The 17,311-nt window shown below is 38.8% G+C and overlaps 1 protein-coding gene across 5 annotated transcripts in view; it reads left to right on the top strand.

Moving 5' to 3' along the window:
- GALNT13 (polypeptide N-acetylgalactosaminyltransferase 13) overlaps nt 1-17,311 on the top strand; it is a 226,297-nt gene that overhangs the window by 170,623 nt on the left and 38,363 nt on the right. For all 5 annotated transcript variants that reach the window (XM_087710428.1, XM_087710435.1, XM_087710413.1 and 2 more), the window contains exon 8: nt 3,755-3,935. In XM_087710428.1, coding sequence (XP_087566554.1) covers nt 3,755-3,935 — 181 coding nt within the window. The remainder of the gene's footprint in view (nt 1-3,754; nt 3,936-17,311) is intronic.

Here is a 17,311-nt window from a genome sequence, read left to right as displayed (position 1 = left end):
GCATTTATTCTTTAATTGTAAGAATATATGAGTAGCACTAGCTTATTCATTACAATATCCTGTGATTTTTTGATTACGGCTTTAGAATTACATACAGCCCTTCTGATAGGAGAGACTATGATTAAAAACTCACCCACTCCCCCAAAAACCCACACCCCCAATTTCCTATGGTACCCCAAAAACTAATCATCTTCACTTACCCTGTTGACACACTTGCTTGTACTTTATCTGAGAAATGGGAAATGTGTTTTGATACTATTATGGCCAAACCCAACTATTTCTCTTGGTATACTAATTAACTTTTGTTTAATTGCTTTCACTCTAATTAAGTAAAGTCTGCAATCAGTTGCTATAGCAACATTTCCATTAATACCAATCATCTTTTGATGTTCAACTCTTTTCTTAAAACTGTAGCAGTCTTTCGTTGGAATGTCAAATGCTTTAATAGATAAACATTTTGTTTAAAATAGTTCCTTAACCATATGCTGCCCTTCAGTACAAATATAAGTACAGCTGAATTGGTCGTCTTGCCCTTTTATATGATAGCAACATGGCCAAAATTGTCTTCCTCCCAGAATTTGACCCAATTCAGCTATAAAACCCATATTTTGAAACCAGCTCTTTGGTTGGATTTATTCATGCCTTCTTCTACATTGATATCATTAGATATATGCCATACTTTGGATCTGAAGCAAAAAAGTGCTTTGCAGGGCATGGGCATGTATGTCTGTTTTATTGGCACTTTCTTAAAAAAGGAATATTTTTCTTCTTCAGCTCTTATAGTAGCAGTGCAATTATAGAAAAAGGTGTGTTTGAAGAGATGCTAATGGTGCAACAAGCTGCTTTGAGCTGGAGTGGCTCCTTATTTCAAATATAATTCTCCCGGGGAATCAGACAGCTATGGAGAGTCCTATTAGCCGACATCCCTTTGAAAGCATCTTCTCTGCTTCCGAATCAATTGCTAATATGAAGAATATCCACTAGCTGCCTTGTGCCATCCTTCCTTTCTTGAGTGCCACATCCATCAACCTTCTATATATAAAGATATATATATATATATATATATATATATATATATATATATATATATATGTATATGTATATGTATATGTATATGTATATGTATATGTATATGTATATGTATATGTATATGTATATGTATATGTATATGTATATGTATATGTATATGTATATGTATATGTATATGTATATGTATATGTATATGTATATGTATATGTATATGTATATGTATATGTATATGTATATGTATATGTATATGTAGTATATGTATATATTCATCTCACCTATTTCTTAAGTTTATAGATATCATTTTCTTTAGCTGCTATAAGCCAGATTCATTCATTTTAATTGGCACTGGGTTATTTTGAAATTGAACATCGTTGGACCAAGTCAAAATCTCCTGATATTGGATGAAAGAAGCTGGGAGATGTTAGCAATAGAGGTAAAGGTTTATGCCATCATCTAGAAAGAAATAGGCAAGATCATCGGTGCATAATAAATTGTTTATGGGAAGTTTGGATGAGATGTATTTTTAATAATTGATAACAAGGGAAAAAGGAGCGGGGGGGGGAGAGAATTTCTTACCCTGTTTCCCTGAAAATAAGATCTCCCTGGATAATAAGCCCAATTGAGTTTTTGAGTGCATGCGCTAAAATAAGCCATCCCCCGAAAATAATCCTTCCCTGAAACTATTGCAACACAGCAGCAGCCATGAGGTGACCACATTCACCACCTCCTGCACCTCAAAAATAATAAGACCTCCCTGGAAATAAGGCCAGGTGCTTATTTTGGGGGTCAAAAGAAAATAAACCCTTCAGGGAAACATGGCATTATATCCCAAGCAAAGCCATCCAGTTCTGTTTTGATTGCAAAGGTACCATTATACAATAGCCCAAACCATTCACTTACATCTTCACAATTTTTTAAAAAAAATCTTCATAACATTTGATCAGATAACATGTTTTCTATGAGCCAAGTATAAGACCAGTATTTTCTGCAGTGGCGGTTAATTTTATGATTTTCTGGTATTAATGGAATGTAAATGTGAAGATGAAGTTGCCCGAGGCAAAATCAAATCACTACTAAAGGGCTATTTGTTCATTTGCTGTTATTCAAATTCTGCATAACAACCATCCTGAAAAAAGGGCAATGAACAGAAAGAATTGTAAATAAAAATGCAGGAAAATTTTGGATGAATGAAGTAGCTCCTTCCTTCCCATAAAGTGTTTGTTGGCCATGACTGGGGAGGAAGGGAGAGTCCAGCTGAATGGGATTCTGGGATTCTGACTGTCTTTCTTCTACTGTTTTCATCCTCTGAGGCTATTGGTGGCAATGGTCGGGGAGAAGGAATTCAGTGATAATTCTTATTTACTTTCCTGCAGAAGGAATGGGCAGGGAAAGATAAGGAGAACAGAGTTGCCTAATGGCTAATGGCATGATAGGTAAACAAGTAGGAATATCTCCCATTTCTCCTTCAATGCATTAAATTACTGATGAAATTTTAGAGATTCAGCACTGGAAATGTGAACTGCATCATTCTGTAGAGAGCCACAGAGATAACCTTGGAGAAACTATGCAGACACAGTTTCAACAACATATATATCAACAGGTTTTGAACTTGGTAATCAAAGAATATTTGGAAGAAACTCAGGCAGGGTATAAGGAGGAAGGAAGGGGAAGTACAGTCAGGTTTCAAGATTGTTACTTTTTAAAAATTATTCTGTCATCAAGTTATCGCTGATTCTTAGAAACCACATAGGTTTACTGAAGGAGGATGTTCCCAACCTGAGTCATTAAATCTTCCAGTGTACCTACAGCTGCTGTAACTGAGTCCATCTACTTTAACAGATGAATAGAGTTGGAAGGGACCTTGTAGGTCATCTAGTCCAACCCCCCCCCCCCAATGCCCAAGCAGCATTTCAGACAAATGGCAGTTCAATCTCTTCTTGAAAGCCTCCAGCGATGAAACTCCCACAAGTTCCGAAGGCAACTTCTGTTCCATTGGTTGATTGAATGTTGCTGGTCCTTCTCTTCCTTTTCCTAACATTACAGTCTTCTCCAGAGAGTTGGGCCTTCACATAATGTGTCTGAAGTAGGATAATTTTGAGCCTGGTCATTTGTGCTTCGATTGAGAACTTTGGATTAATTTGTTCAATGACCCATCTGTTCATCAGTGGTATTCTTAGGCATTCTCTCCAACAACAAGGTTCTAAAATATCAGTATTCTTTCTATCATGCTTCTTCAGAGTCCAATTTTCACATCCATAGGGCAGTCTTAATGCCATTTTCTGTTGTTCCTCCCTTGATGATTATATGGATAACATGATGGCCGTCCCCGTTGGTTCCTGTGGGCAACTATGCAGCTAGTGCGGGTACATCAGTGTTCCAAAAATGGATTTATTTATTTTTTTGAGACATTAAAGCAGCAGTATCTTTTGCAAGATTAGGGAAGCTGCTTCAAAAGTTGTCCCTGTGTCACTGTGCATGTTTTTATTTTTTATTTTGAATAGCTTGCAAAAGATACAGTTATGGTCATGAATCAAAAAGAGATGCTTTGAATGTTTCTGCACTGCAGAATACCTCCAAGATGGGTATAGATTTGGATAGCTTTGCTAATTACTAACATTAGTTTACTAATTGCTGCAGTTGTGGCCCTTCAGGTTTAATGCAGCAACTAACATTTAATTAGATGCTTGAAAATGAAGCTGATTTTGATATACTTTTGAAATTTCAGATATGGCAGTGTGGAGGCTCCCTGGAGATTGTAACGTGTTCACATGTTGGTCATGTTTTTCGAAAAGCTACTCCTTATACATTTCCTGGTGGTACTGGTCATGTAATTAACAAAAATAATAGAAGACTTGCAGAGGTGTGGATGGATGAATTTAAAGATTTCTTCTACATAATATCTCCAGGTAAGAAAATATTTCAGTATAGTTTTGTAAGAAATACACACATACACACAAATCCACATACAATACATATGCATATACATGTAGGAATGTGTGTGTGTGTGTGTGTGTATGTGTGTATGTGTGTATGTGTGCATGCATGCATGCATGCATTTGGGTATATGTATGTATGTCTACCCCATATAGCATTATTGGTACTGAGATTTAATTTTTATTGCTTTGTCAGTTACAATCAATCCAAATGATTATGATGGAATTCATTTAAGTGGTACGATGTCTTCTATAATATTGCCATAACATTTAATTTATAATAAGGCAAAACTGAAAAAAAAAGGTTCCATGCTGATCAGCATACTTCATAATATCCAAAATGCATGATTTAACTCTGAGCTTTCAGAAAATAAAACGAAAAGAATAAAAGGCAAACAGCAGGGCTTAAAATTTAAGTTGGTGGAAAGTCTGTGATTAGGTTTCATATATATTCATATATTTTCCAGGTACATAATGTTTAGGGCTTATTCAGATCAAGTTTCAAATAAAACCACTGAGAAAGCCACTGCAGGAAAGATGGCTTATTATAAAAAATATCTTTCTTCAAATGAAATGGTTCATGACTGTAAGGCAGAGATGAGAGATTTGTGATCTTCCATATGTTACTAACATCAGCTCCCAACAGCCCCAGGAAGCACAGGTGCCCCACTGATGATGGAAGCAATTTATCAAAAAATTCAGCAGGTTAAATCATTTGTTTCCAAGACTGACACACTTGATTTGGATTCTATTGCATCCTTTTAGGCAACAATTATATGCATGCATATCTCAATAAACACCCTTGAATAGACTGACATTTAGCTCTGAGAAAGCAGGTATAGGAATGGCCTGTAAACAGTGAAGGTTGTTCTCCTCTGCAGGTGTATCTAGGGTTGTTGTAATAAAGATGTGATCATGGAGTGTGCCAAAGCTTCCTTTTTATTCCAAAGACCCTTTCCACAGAATGTGATAAGATTATGATGCTCTGGTTTTTAAGTTGCAGTAGTAATAATAATAATATCAAAGATAAAAACCTTTTCTTCAAATAGCCTTAAGCAATAGGGAAACAGACATAGAAAATGGGGGCATTTCTATCCAGTTCTGCTTTGTAAGTTGCCTATTAGTTTTGTTTTAAAAAATATTATGGATTTAGTAACCTTCTAATGGATAAAGTTATCTTAAAGGTTAGAATGTGTACTTTAAAAAAATCTTAGTACTTAGTACTTTATTATACTTAGTGTTAAACAATTAATAAATATGCGTAGGACTCCAGTTTCATACATAAATGGCATTTTTGAAAATTGAGAACTTGTATTTTTGATCAAGAATAAAATAGCGATGCTTTCCTGAAATCTGGTTTTGTAGTACCAACATCTTTAGTACTTTTATAACAAGGGAGAGTTGGTACCAAATAGAATATGTTGGGTGCTTCATGATGCATATTGCTGGTGACAGTTCATGATCTAATGGTCAATGTCACATGAAGACTCGGTAAACAATAACTGACTAAAACATTGTAACAAGGCAAAAATGCCTTTCAGGAAGATAGTGGATTTAATTAAATTTTCTGACATGGATGCAGTTGGAAGATTTGGAAATGTTTACCTCAGACTTTGGACATTTCTCATCTGAGGTCTGATGATTTGACTTTCGTAATGTTTGGGTTATTTTTCCCCTTTATTCCTTGATTTACTGTTTGCTATTATGGCCACACCATTAGGTAGCATGTACTAATGTATTTTCAGGTAACAGATTTAGAACACAGTTAAAAATAGGTAAGTCATTAGGCTATTAATTTATACCTTTATAAATACCTGCCTTTTCTGTATCCAGTGTCAAAATGTGAAGACTGTTTGGATCTTGATTCCTAATCGATTTACTCTTGTTCATAGTCTGTTTCTTTGAACCTTTGCTTCATTTTTAAATGAAGTTTTTTGTAGTAAATTAATCTTTCAATTTGCTATTAATTGTACATCAAAAAAGTGGTGTCAGCTAATAACTCTGAATGTTGCATAATGCAAAGGTTTATAGTTGTTATAATTGCTTTGTGGTGATTTTCTATTGTGATTATATTTTTAATTATGGTTGGTAGAGAGAACTGTCTTTTTTTTTAAAGGAAGGATAATTATTATAATTAATTATATCCTGTTTTATCAAGTAGGCTTGCCCTCAAGTAAAATGGAGTTGATTATATTAGGGCTTGCTCAACATATGTTATACCTCATTGGATACACTGGGGTTTATTTTGAAATGAATATATAGAATTGCACTGTGAATTCTATCCCTGTTCCTATAAATAGAATTTTCTGTCTTTGTATGAACAAGTCTTTTATTAAAACACTCGCAGCCAGTGGAATTGTATGCAGAAATCAATTATAAGGGGAGGGAGCAATTTATTCAGTATACATTTTAATTTGGACATAATTAATTTTAATGCTATATAATTTTAATTTGGAACTGCAGTTTACAAATCCAAATATTGAATGTGATATTTAATGCAAAAATACTTTTAATTTTCCTTTGGAACACCAAAATACTTACAAAAGTGCCTATATATAGCTTAAGAAGCAGAAACTGCATTATATGAGAGAAATAGCTTTCAAATAATTCATTTCTTGGAAAACATTCATACAAATTGCATATATTGCAAGAATATATTATCTATATTTTTGAGTTGCAGGTAGGGCACATGCACGGGGTTGGGGAGTGCTCCCCGTTTTTGGTTCCAAGAGGCTTCAGGGATGCCTGCTAGGCTCAAAATGGGGTGCAGGGGGAGTCACACGTATGCGCAGATGGGCAGGGTGTGTGGTGTGTATGTCATCTGTGCATTGCATTATGGGTGTGAGCACACGCTGTTGCGCGCACATGTGCTTTCGGCACATGACAACAAAAAGGTTAGCCATCACTGCTCTATATCTTTGAATGGAGGTATTCCTAGACTTACGACCATTCATTGAGGGATCGTTCAAAGTTAGAATGGCACTGAAAAATGTGACTTACGATCGTTTTTCACACTTATGACCATTGCAACATCCCTGTAGTCACATGATCAAAATTCAGGCATTGGCATGTATTTATGACAGTTACAGTATCCCAGGGTCCTGTCATCATCTTTTGCGAACTTCTGACAAGTAAAATCAGTGGGGAAGCAAACAGAAATTTTGGGCACAATTGTGGTCGTCGGTCGAGGAAACATTGTAGGTGCCCAGCAAACGAAGCATAAACAATGAAAAATATCTTTGATTCGTGGCAAATTAATAAACACCTATAAAAATAATAGACACACTTGTTCTGACTTCGGCTTCTTGAGACAGTAAAAAGTACATGCTTAGTCCCCAAAGCTCTATTTTTATATTAATGGTTATGAATTATGTTCATTCACAGCCCATAATGAGTCACAAATAGTTTGTAAAGAGTCAGACAGAAGTCTGCCAAAGTCTTTCGGGATAAGGCTAATAAGCACCCATCTTTATCTCCCTTGAAACGCTGCCAAAGACCTAATTGGCAATTAGCTTTGCAAGGCCACATGGAGCAAAGTCAAAATGGAACTTTAGACTTTAAACTAACCAGAGCGAACAAAGTTGTTTCCTGCAAAGGCTCATGTGCCTTTGCTCCTCTTTTATGTCTTATGGGAGGGGCCAATCATCACCAAGTCTTACTCCCAAGTTGCCCTTTGTGTCTTAACTGTTCTTGCCTTCTGGCAGCTCTGTGCATGCACGCACTGGGAACAGGCTCCCCCTGTTTTTCTGACTCATTGGTGTCCAATCCTGGAGGCTTCGGAGGCAGCACATAATTCCCAGATGCCCTAGCCCTCTCTTTGCCTCTGACGCAGAGCCCTTGTCCGAGCCTTCCCCATATTCCAGGACTCCTCCCCAATCGCCTCACTGTGCGACTCTGCTGCCACCTCCGCAGGCTGCCAGCAGACCACAACACTATAGTAATGTTTGGATCTGAAATAAAGTAATGGGAATGAACAGCTAGGTATATGTTGTAAACTTCATCAAAGTCTGGGAGATTGAGCTTTTTATTAAATTACATAGGGCTTGTGCTCTCCAAATACAATATAGCTATATTAGAAGACACTATTATTGTGTGATTGTCTTCTCTTTTCCTCTTGCCCTGTGGCTACTCAACAGCGATTATATATGACTATAGCAGTATAGGGAAGTAAGAGGAGGACGGAGGTCGCTGCCCTCTACAGCTTAATTTTGTCAGTAAAATGGCTTCCAATTAAATTTATTTGATTTATGTCCCACCCATCTCATCTAGAGGGACTCTGGGCAGCTTACAAACATTTAAGTTTCTAAAATTTGGAAGTGAGAAAACAATTTGAATTTAAGATACTTAGAACTGAAATGCTGCATCCCATACAAAATAAGGTGTCCCAAGGCCATTTTATCCGTTCAGAAGTTTTCTAAGCAGCACAAGGCAGCCAAGTTTGCAAGTTAGAACACTTGAAGAAAGGTTAGGATTGCATTAGCAATCTTTGGGCAAAATTAAAATACCATTTTAAATTTGAAAGAAAGCTTTCTGAGCTTGAAACTAGATTTTTCTTCCAAATGGCTCAAATTCAAAAGGTTTCACACACTGTTTATATTCTAGCCAATGTTTCCCTACTTGTCCATCATAGAAAACTATGGTCAGTGTAAAACAACCAGATGGAGCATTGAAGCTGTGATCCCAAAAGAGTAGAAGATCAAATTCCGTAGTTTTTCCTCATAAACACTGAAAATGATGCCTGTATTGATTATCTCTTTTATTTTGTTAAATTTCTCTCTCGCTCTCTCTTTTTCCTGGCCAGCAATTTATCAGTTATTGGGGGTGGGGGTAGGGATTAAGTTGCAATTTTTCAAAATTTTATTTTGGTAGCTGTTTACACTTTGGAGCCAGCTGCTTTTCATAAATCTAGTAAATACATATATGAAAATGTAGCTTTCTGGCTCTTTATAAAACACTCAAAGGGACACACTCTTGGTGAACATGCATGTTCAATTGGTTTCTATTACTTTTTCTTTTTTTCAAATATTTTCCAAGTCAAACAATACTATTAGACAGGACGATGAAAACATAACATAAATTGAAGATAGAACTCCAGGGAAAAATAGGAGCTTAGATAATTGTAGCTTTCTACCTTTATACCCTGTTTTCTAGAAAATGTGTCTAGGTGTATTTTCTTCCTCATTACTTCTAATCTACTCCTTAGGGAAGTTCAGTGCCTGTCTGAAGGCAATGATTGTTCTTATAGCTTGTATCTACAGATTTTATTTAAAAGCTCTTACAAAGACCTTTTTGAAGATTGCCTTCCTTTTGAAACCATTATTCCTGTGTCAAATATAATAGGTAGTGTGATATGGATAAGGTTTCATAGTGTAATTGTCTGTTGCAAGTTTCTGTACACAAACCAGTGCTTGTGTTTACATGGTGAAAGTTCATGTAGGCAGCATTTAATCTTGAGCATCTACATTACTACATCTTGCAGGTGATATAGATATTCCCAAATGTGAGCAGAATCCAAGATGAAAAAGATAGAAGTTTTCAAGAAGAGACTGGACAGCCATTTGTCCAGAATGGTATAGAGCAGGGGTGTCAAACTTGATTTCATTGAGGGCCGCATCAGGGTTGTGTTTGACCTCGGGAGGGGGGCGTGAGTGAGCGTGGCCAGGGTGGGTGATGCCAACTTGACATCACTCATGTCATGGGAGTCTGTGGTGGCCTGAGCGCTCTGCCAGCAAAAACAGCTTGGAAGGGTCGAAAACAGCTGGAGAGGCCGCTTGTAGCCCTCCCGAGCTCCATTTTCATGCCAGAGACACCACGGGCCGGTCCTTCATTGTTTCCAGGGTGGCCCCGTGGCTCACTTCTAAGTACCCCATGGGCCGGATGTGGCCCGTGGGCCTTGAGTTTGACACCCCTGGTATAGTATAGTTTCCTGCTTGAGCAAAGTATTGGATTAGAAGTCCTCCAAAGTCTCTTCCAACTGTTATTCTGTTATTTAAGATCTGTTCATTATTAGTTTGCTTAAAAGGTAAACCATTCCGCATCTTGACTGAAATTCAGGCAGGATTTTTTAATAGTAATATTGTCTGAGCTGTCAAACAATCATACCAGTGCTGGAGAAAGACTGGTGGGGGGGGGGGGGATTTTTATTTGATTTCCTTCTCTCATCTGCAGTTCCCTTGCTCTATCCCGGACTTCTTAGATGTGGGGGGGGGGGGGTGTTGAACAAGAGCAGACACGATGAACACATATAAAATCATGCCTGGCATAGAAAATGTGAAAAAGGATAATTCCATTGGGAAGAATTTTACAAGACAAAAAGAAGCCGTTCTTCACACATAATTAACCTGTGATAATGACTAACTTGGATGGCTTTAAAGAAAAGTGGATCAATTTACAGTGGACAAATCTAGCAAGGGATATTGAACTTGATGATACAGTTTTAACTGGAAAGAAATTAGGCATAATGTGGCAGTATTTACAATCCCCAGAACATTTTGAATTGTTTCCCAGTTCTTAAGAGTAATTCATAAACCCCCGTCGGAGTCTGAATCTGCGGGGTAAGATGAGCTGGAACAAGAACTGACAGCGATTGAGAGGGCAGCTCCGTTGGCCATGGAGGAAACTGGGGATGGGCACAGTCAGTCCAGGCAAGGCTTTTCAGAATTAGTAAGACCTGCAGGCAGGGAGGAACAGAGGCAGGATGAACATGAGAAACAGAGCTCAGATAAGGAGCAAGGACCAACCCCTCCTGATCCAAAGGTTTGGAGAGTGCAGAGAAGGCGTGATCAGTGCAGACTGATCAGGCTACTTGAGAGGAGAGTGCCGCGCCCATCTTCACCAGGCTCACCTGGGGAATGAGACTTAAGGAGATGCTATGGGTGGGTGGAAGCATTTGTCGGGAACAAACACTGAGTTCCTGAGGTGTTGTGTGCAGACGTTTGAACTTGGCGTTCTGGGCTAATTACCCAGATCCATCTTTTGCTCCCTGAACTCCTTGATTTGCCAAATGCATTTGGATTTATTGCCATGCAGCCTTGGTGCAGACAGCGCTGGGCTGGACTAATTGCAGCCAGAGGCTGCTTGAGATTCGTGTGGGGGTTTGTTATCACTCTGCTCTGGGACTTGCCAGAAACCTGAGAACTTTTGGGGAGATTTGGAGCAATAAAGGGGCTGTTTGAACTGCCAGCTATTTGTGTTATCTCTGTGCTGTGCCCTGGGTCATCACAACCACAGTTATTCTGGTTCCATTATATATTTCCATTTCCATTTTTGTTTGTTTAAGTTTCAGCAGTATGGACACCGAAAGAGACGGGTGTGCATCATTTGGAAAACACTGACAATAATAGCCATTCTCTCCAGATCTGCACATAGAAGCTCACAGATTCTATATTGTGTTTCCTAATAGTAGTTGTGACCTGCATTGTCAAATATATCCGAATTTTAAGTATATTCACAAATGAGTGATAGTTAAGGTTTGAGATGGAAAAAAATATTTATTGAGGGAGGATACATTAATGCATGTTATTTTAAACAGTGGATTAGGATCCTGGGGAGGAGCGACTTTGGACAACTTAGTGGTTCTGATTTTTTTTTTAAAAAAAAAAAGGCTTGCGCAAGCAAAATGAGAGTGCTATCAAGGCTCACTCTTTCAGACATACAGAGATGAAGTGCAAGCAAAGCCCAGCATGAATTTTGAGAGTAGTTTGCAGAATTGCCCTTCACCAGTGGCTCATGCAGACAAAGGGCTTTGAAAACTGACTCCTGGTTTGTACTGACCTTTCATTGGCAAAATAGAGAGCAAAGCTCAGAGAGGCTAGACCCTTCCCAAACCATCTGCAAACCTTAGAAGTTTTATTTATTGTTGATTCTATATTTTAGTTTCATTCATCAGGGCAGTCATGCAAATTTATTTAAGGAGTTTGAGATATCACAAGGTAGGACTGGACATCCAGGTAGTCCTCACTTAACAATGGTAAATTGGGAGTAGCAACTCCGTTGCTAAGTGATATAGTTATAAAGCCAAGGTGGCGCAGTGGTTAAATGCAGCACTGCAGGCTACTGCTAGATCAGCAGGTCAGCGGTTCAAATCTCACCGGCTCAGGGTTGACTCAGCCTTCCATCCTTCCGAGGTGGGTAAAATGAGGACCCAGATTGTTGGGGGCAATATGCTGACTCTCTGTAAACCGCTTAGAGAGGCCTGAAAAGGCCTATGAAGCGGTATATAAGTCTACTGCTATTGCTATAAAACACAATGACACAATTGTGCTGACTTAACGGTAGCAATTGTGGCAATCCCAGTTAGCTGAATCTCACACAATTGACAAATGACCCACTTCTCATAATCACCATTTGTGAGCTCCTGAGGGCTTCCCCATTGACTGCTTGTGGAAAGCCAGCAGTGAAAGTTGGAAATGGCAATCACGTGACTTCCAGACACCACAACACCATAATTGCCAGCCAGTTGCCAAGCATCTGAATCACAATCATGTGACCTACAGGAACACTGCAACAGTAAGGACCTTTCTTAAGTCCCCCTCATTCAACACCATTGTGAGTTTGAAGAGTCGCTGAACAAATGGTTATTCACTGAGGGAATAAGAGGTTTTTGCACACACACTCCAGTGGTGGGTTGCAACCGGTACACTCTGGTACGGACATACCAGTGTCTGCCAGGAGTACCGGGTACCGTTCCGGTACAGTGCTCCAGAGGGCCCACCGCCCGTCCGCGCTCCTTACCGGTATTTGAGCTCTTTGGGGCTTCCATGTACGGAGCGTATGGCACCTGTGCACTCTGACAAACTGCTGGAGCGTCACGGAGGCATCGCAGAGCATCACAGGTGGTAAATACGCAGGCACAGGTGCGCGCATGCTGCCCGCGTTCATGTGGTGGACGCCAGGCCCCGTTGCACCATACCGGGTGCAACGGGATCTGGAACCCACCACTGACGCACTCATTCCAAAACTACTAGCTCATTTTACATTCAGTGGTAAGAATTGAAGCTATTGAAATAAAACAAAAAGTTGACAAGAAATGCAACAGACTGCACAGTTCTCTGCTGAGGTGTTACAAAAAAAGGTTAAGTTCTCCAGGGAAACAGTTTCTCCCTTTACAACAATACAGCAATAAAAGAAAGGTCTGTTTCTCTGGGGAACTTAACCTTTTTTGCAACACTTCAAGCAGGATTCCCTCTGCCTCTTTTTTCCTTTCCTTCCATCTAGGTGTTTTCAGTCCTTTTTTCTTCTTTTCTCAGAGAAGCTGTCCCTTCTCCTTCCCCATCTCCCTCTTGGGGTTTGTGTTTGTGTGTTTGTTGCTGGATAGAGGGGCATGGGCAAAATTGACTTTTTCTGTTGATTACAAATGTATGTTATAAAGAACATGCATGAAGCCAGGGGGGGGGTCAGTTAATTTTATAAATGTGGTATTGTGCTTTACAGACAATTAATGTTCATTTCATTGTGTATAAGAATACACAGTTGTGAACATGACCACATTTATCAGGGAGGAGGGAGGTTTCCAGGCTTATTCTCAAATGGCTATGCAACTTTAAGTCAACACACTGGAAAATATGTCCAGGGTTTTTGTCCCAATCTTATTTTTCTGCCTACTTTTCCTTCTTGATGTGAGATTATGTTAAATTCAAAGTCCTCATTTTGAAATATAGTTCTATAATATTAATGGATGGATTATAAATGTTATAAACCTCCTAGTGAGCACTTTTAAGGGGGAAACAACATAGAAAATTTTAAAGGCCAGTTCATACAATATCTATTTGCATTTCAAAGAATTCCAAGTACCTGCTTATGAAGTGCAAGGAAGCTTTTTATGCAGGGAATATTATCCTTTAAGACTAGCTTGCTGACTTCACGGGTGAGGGTTTTTTGACAGTCATATATATGATGGAAGCTCTTTTCCATTGTTTTCTTCTGGATTTTTTTTTCTTTTGGATTTTTTGCTACAAACACATTATAAGGGCATCTTTGGCAGGATAAGGGGTGGGGGTAATTTGCTTCTAATGGCAGGATAACTCATTTCTGCTAATTACAATGAAATCCACAATATATGATCTGCAGTGGTTAGAGAGCAGTATGGCAGACTGCTTCTGCTGACTGCTGTCCGCCTGCAATTTATCAGTTCAAATTATCACCAGGCCCAAAACAAATGCATGAGACTAGATCATTCTTTGCTCAAAACTGAAATAAAATGAAACTTTGATTTTAGGTTTTAACGATTAGAATAATGTTATTATAGAAAACAGCTTAAAATGTTGAGAAATGTGAAGCAAAAGGTTGAGTTGTAATTTTTTTTTTGTATTCAATTGCACTGAAAGTTGGAATTTGCTCCTTTTTTTCCTTTTTTCTCTTTGAATCCCTCTCTAGGTTTCTTTTAGCTTTCGTTTATTTCTTTCTGTATTTTTATCTTATAGAAAACTTTAATAAAATTCTGAAAAACAACCCCTTAATGTTGATTTCATTTACAGTCATGTTACAGTTAGTTAAGATATATTTCTAAGATTAATCTATGTAATCTTTTTCCTTAATGGAAAATTATAAAAAAAATTATGTGAAATACAGAAAACACATTGCAGTGTTTCTGGATTGTGGGAGCCAATCTGCTCCAGAAAAGATAACCCTATTCTCCACATTTTTCTATTTTCATGCCTTCTCATTACCAGATGGACGTACCCAGGCAGAAGGGTTTGGAGAAGCCTATACACTTTCAAATTCCAGATAGGCCTCAAAGTGCATTTCATAAACAGTAGTCTTCAAATTACAATTGTAATTGAGCCTGCAGTTGTGATCATAAGATGTGACAGTTGTAAAGCATATGACCAGACCCAGTTTTATGACTTTTTTGTGATGGTCGTTAAGCAAATGCCATCGCCATTATGCAAACTCATGATTCACTATGGAAGCCGAAGCAAATCGCAGTCACATGACCATGGGGTACTGCAATCAGCTGTAAAATGTGATCTGTTGCCGAACACCCAGAATACATCATGTGACTAGGGGACATACTTTGGGACCAGCTTGAATTTTTTGGGGGGTGGGGGTCTGTCATAAATTGAGGAATACCTGTACTTAAGAGCACATGTAACTTGAATCAAGAAGGAAGAGCTGGATTTTGATACAAGAAGTTTGTGCTGGTTTTCATTTCCCCAAATGCATATGAGAAAGGGGAAAAGGATATAAGGATGTCCTTCAGCTGCAGCCACACTACAAGTGTTTATTTAATTAGAATAGGATTAGATTTAATTTTCATTTAATAGTTTGTGAAGCCACCTTTTGCTTTTCACCAAAGACTGATGAGGAAGGAATGGGCTCTAATATACTGAACTGAAGGAAGAACTTAAAAAAAAAACCCAGCCTCAGTCATTCATAAGAAATAGGTAGACAATCCATTTTTTAAAATTAAGCTTAAAAACTAAATAGAACATGAAAATAGGGGAATGGGTAAATTATTGAACCTTATGCAATATATTTGCATATGTTCGCTGACTGTGAGATTTGCATAAATTTCTTAAAGTCCAGAGCTTCGTTGGAAGAACGTTTTAAAATGATCACTGTCATCTTTTAGGGTTTGACATGGCATGGATCAACCTGAGTGAAAGGGTAACATCTAAATAAATAAGAGGGGTTCACAGACCAGGACATATCCACAACTCATCCTGGAAAGATTAGTTGTAATTTGGTGTGAGTAATAAAAATATGCCTGGATAAAAGTGATCTTAGATAGAGATCTTGATCCCAGAAAGCAAAATAGGATCAATCCATGTTAGTGCTTAGAAGGAAGACTAGGCAGTTTGGTACAATGGAAAGTTAAAAAGAAAATTCTGGAAGAAGGCAATGGACAAGATATTTTCTTAAAGGAGACAATTTTTTAGGTATCTTCCAGATATAGCATCAAATTTGGCTGTGGGTTGTGAAAAAAAATACCAACTGGAATTAAGTACATAGACATATACCTGGCATTAGTTTGAAAGATACTGTTGGCTATATCGTCATGATGGTGAACCTATGACACAAGTGCCCCAGGTGGCACGCAGAGCCGTCACCCCAGCTCAGCTCCACCACGCATGCATGCATGCCTCCCTCCCGCCAGCCACCTGGTTTTTGGGTCTCTGCCACGCATGCGTGGGGGATGTGGCGCATGCGGGAGATGCACAGGGATGCAGTGTGGTCATGCATGCATGTGCAGGGTTGTGCAAACATGCATGGGAGCAGGGAGCATGGGGGTTGCATGTGTGGGGGAGCATGGAGGGTCATGCATGCGGGGACAGGGCACACAGAGTCACACGTGTATGCATAGGGCTGGGGTGCGCCGGGGGTCATATGCATTGCATTATGGGTGCGTGCACACGATGACAAAATGGTTAGCTATCACTGCTATACAGTAATAGTGCCTTATCCTGAATAATTCTTGTAGAGTCTTTTTCAGAGATAAGGTTGAGGAATATATTCAGTGTGTAAGCAGAAGGAATTTTCTCTGGAAACACCTCATGGGTATTTTCTACCATCAGCAGTTGATGAGTCTGTGGAGGCCATTTTAAAGCTTGAGTCATTTTACCTTTTTATGTTCTGAGAGTCTGAATGTAATGAAACTACAGAGTCCGTTTGTCTCTCTGTCATCATTATACTCCACAAAATTGATTATTAGAATGGCATTTTCAATAAAAAAAAGTTCTCAATGGTGAGTTTTCCTCAAAGAGGCCCCCAACAAACTAACATCAGGAGTATTTGAACTGACTGTGACCAATGGCATGGTAGCAGCGGTGCTATTAGGATCAGTCATACTTAAGACAAATGGATACAGCTAGGATACAAGCGATTTTAGCAGTTATAGATGATATTCCTTTTACAAAGCCTGAGAGCATGGACGTAATCCGTAATGTGTGATTTTTTTAAAATTACTCAGAACCAGGTTGACAGATAGACTGTCAGCACTTCTTTAATGGAAGGTGTGTTTGCTTCTTGCCTGAACGCAGTGGCAGGTAGGCCTCTTTTAAAGCAGTCCTACTAAGAACCTTGTTGTCAATATTCCCAAGCAAATAACATGGGAGTAATTACACAATTGCAGAGGGTTGGAATGATTTTAATCCAATCTGCCAGTTTATCCACAGTTTGGGGTGCCAATCCATTGACTGAGAAAAGTTATTTGCATATGAACGGATTATGCAAGGCAAGTCCATGTGTAGCAGTGCAGGCAGTTCTTTGGCCTCCAAAGGTTGTCCATGTAATATTATGGTCTGCAAGCTGTAGTGGTTGCCAGTTTGCTTCCAGGTACAATTCAAGATGTTGGTAATTACCTTTAAAGTCCTTCATGCATGGGTCCAGGTTACTTAAGAGGCCATCTC

This window comes from Thamnophis sirtalis, unplaced genomic scaffold, assembly GCF_051295495.1.
Source record: "Thamnophis sirtalis isolate CommonGarterSnake01/CBP01778 unplaced genomic scaffold, rThaSir2_p1.2 scaffold_1, whole genome shotgun sequence".
NCBI classification, from domain to species: Eukaryota; Metazoa; Chordata; class Lepidosauria; order Squamata; family Natricidae; genus Thamnophis; species Thamnophis sirtalis.
This window is presented reverse-complemented; position numbering and strand designations above follow the sequence as displayed.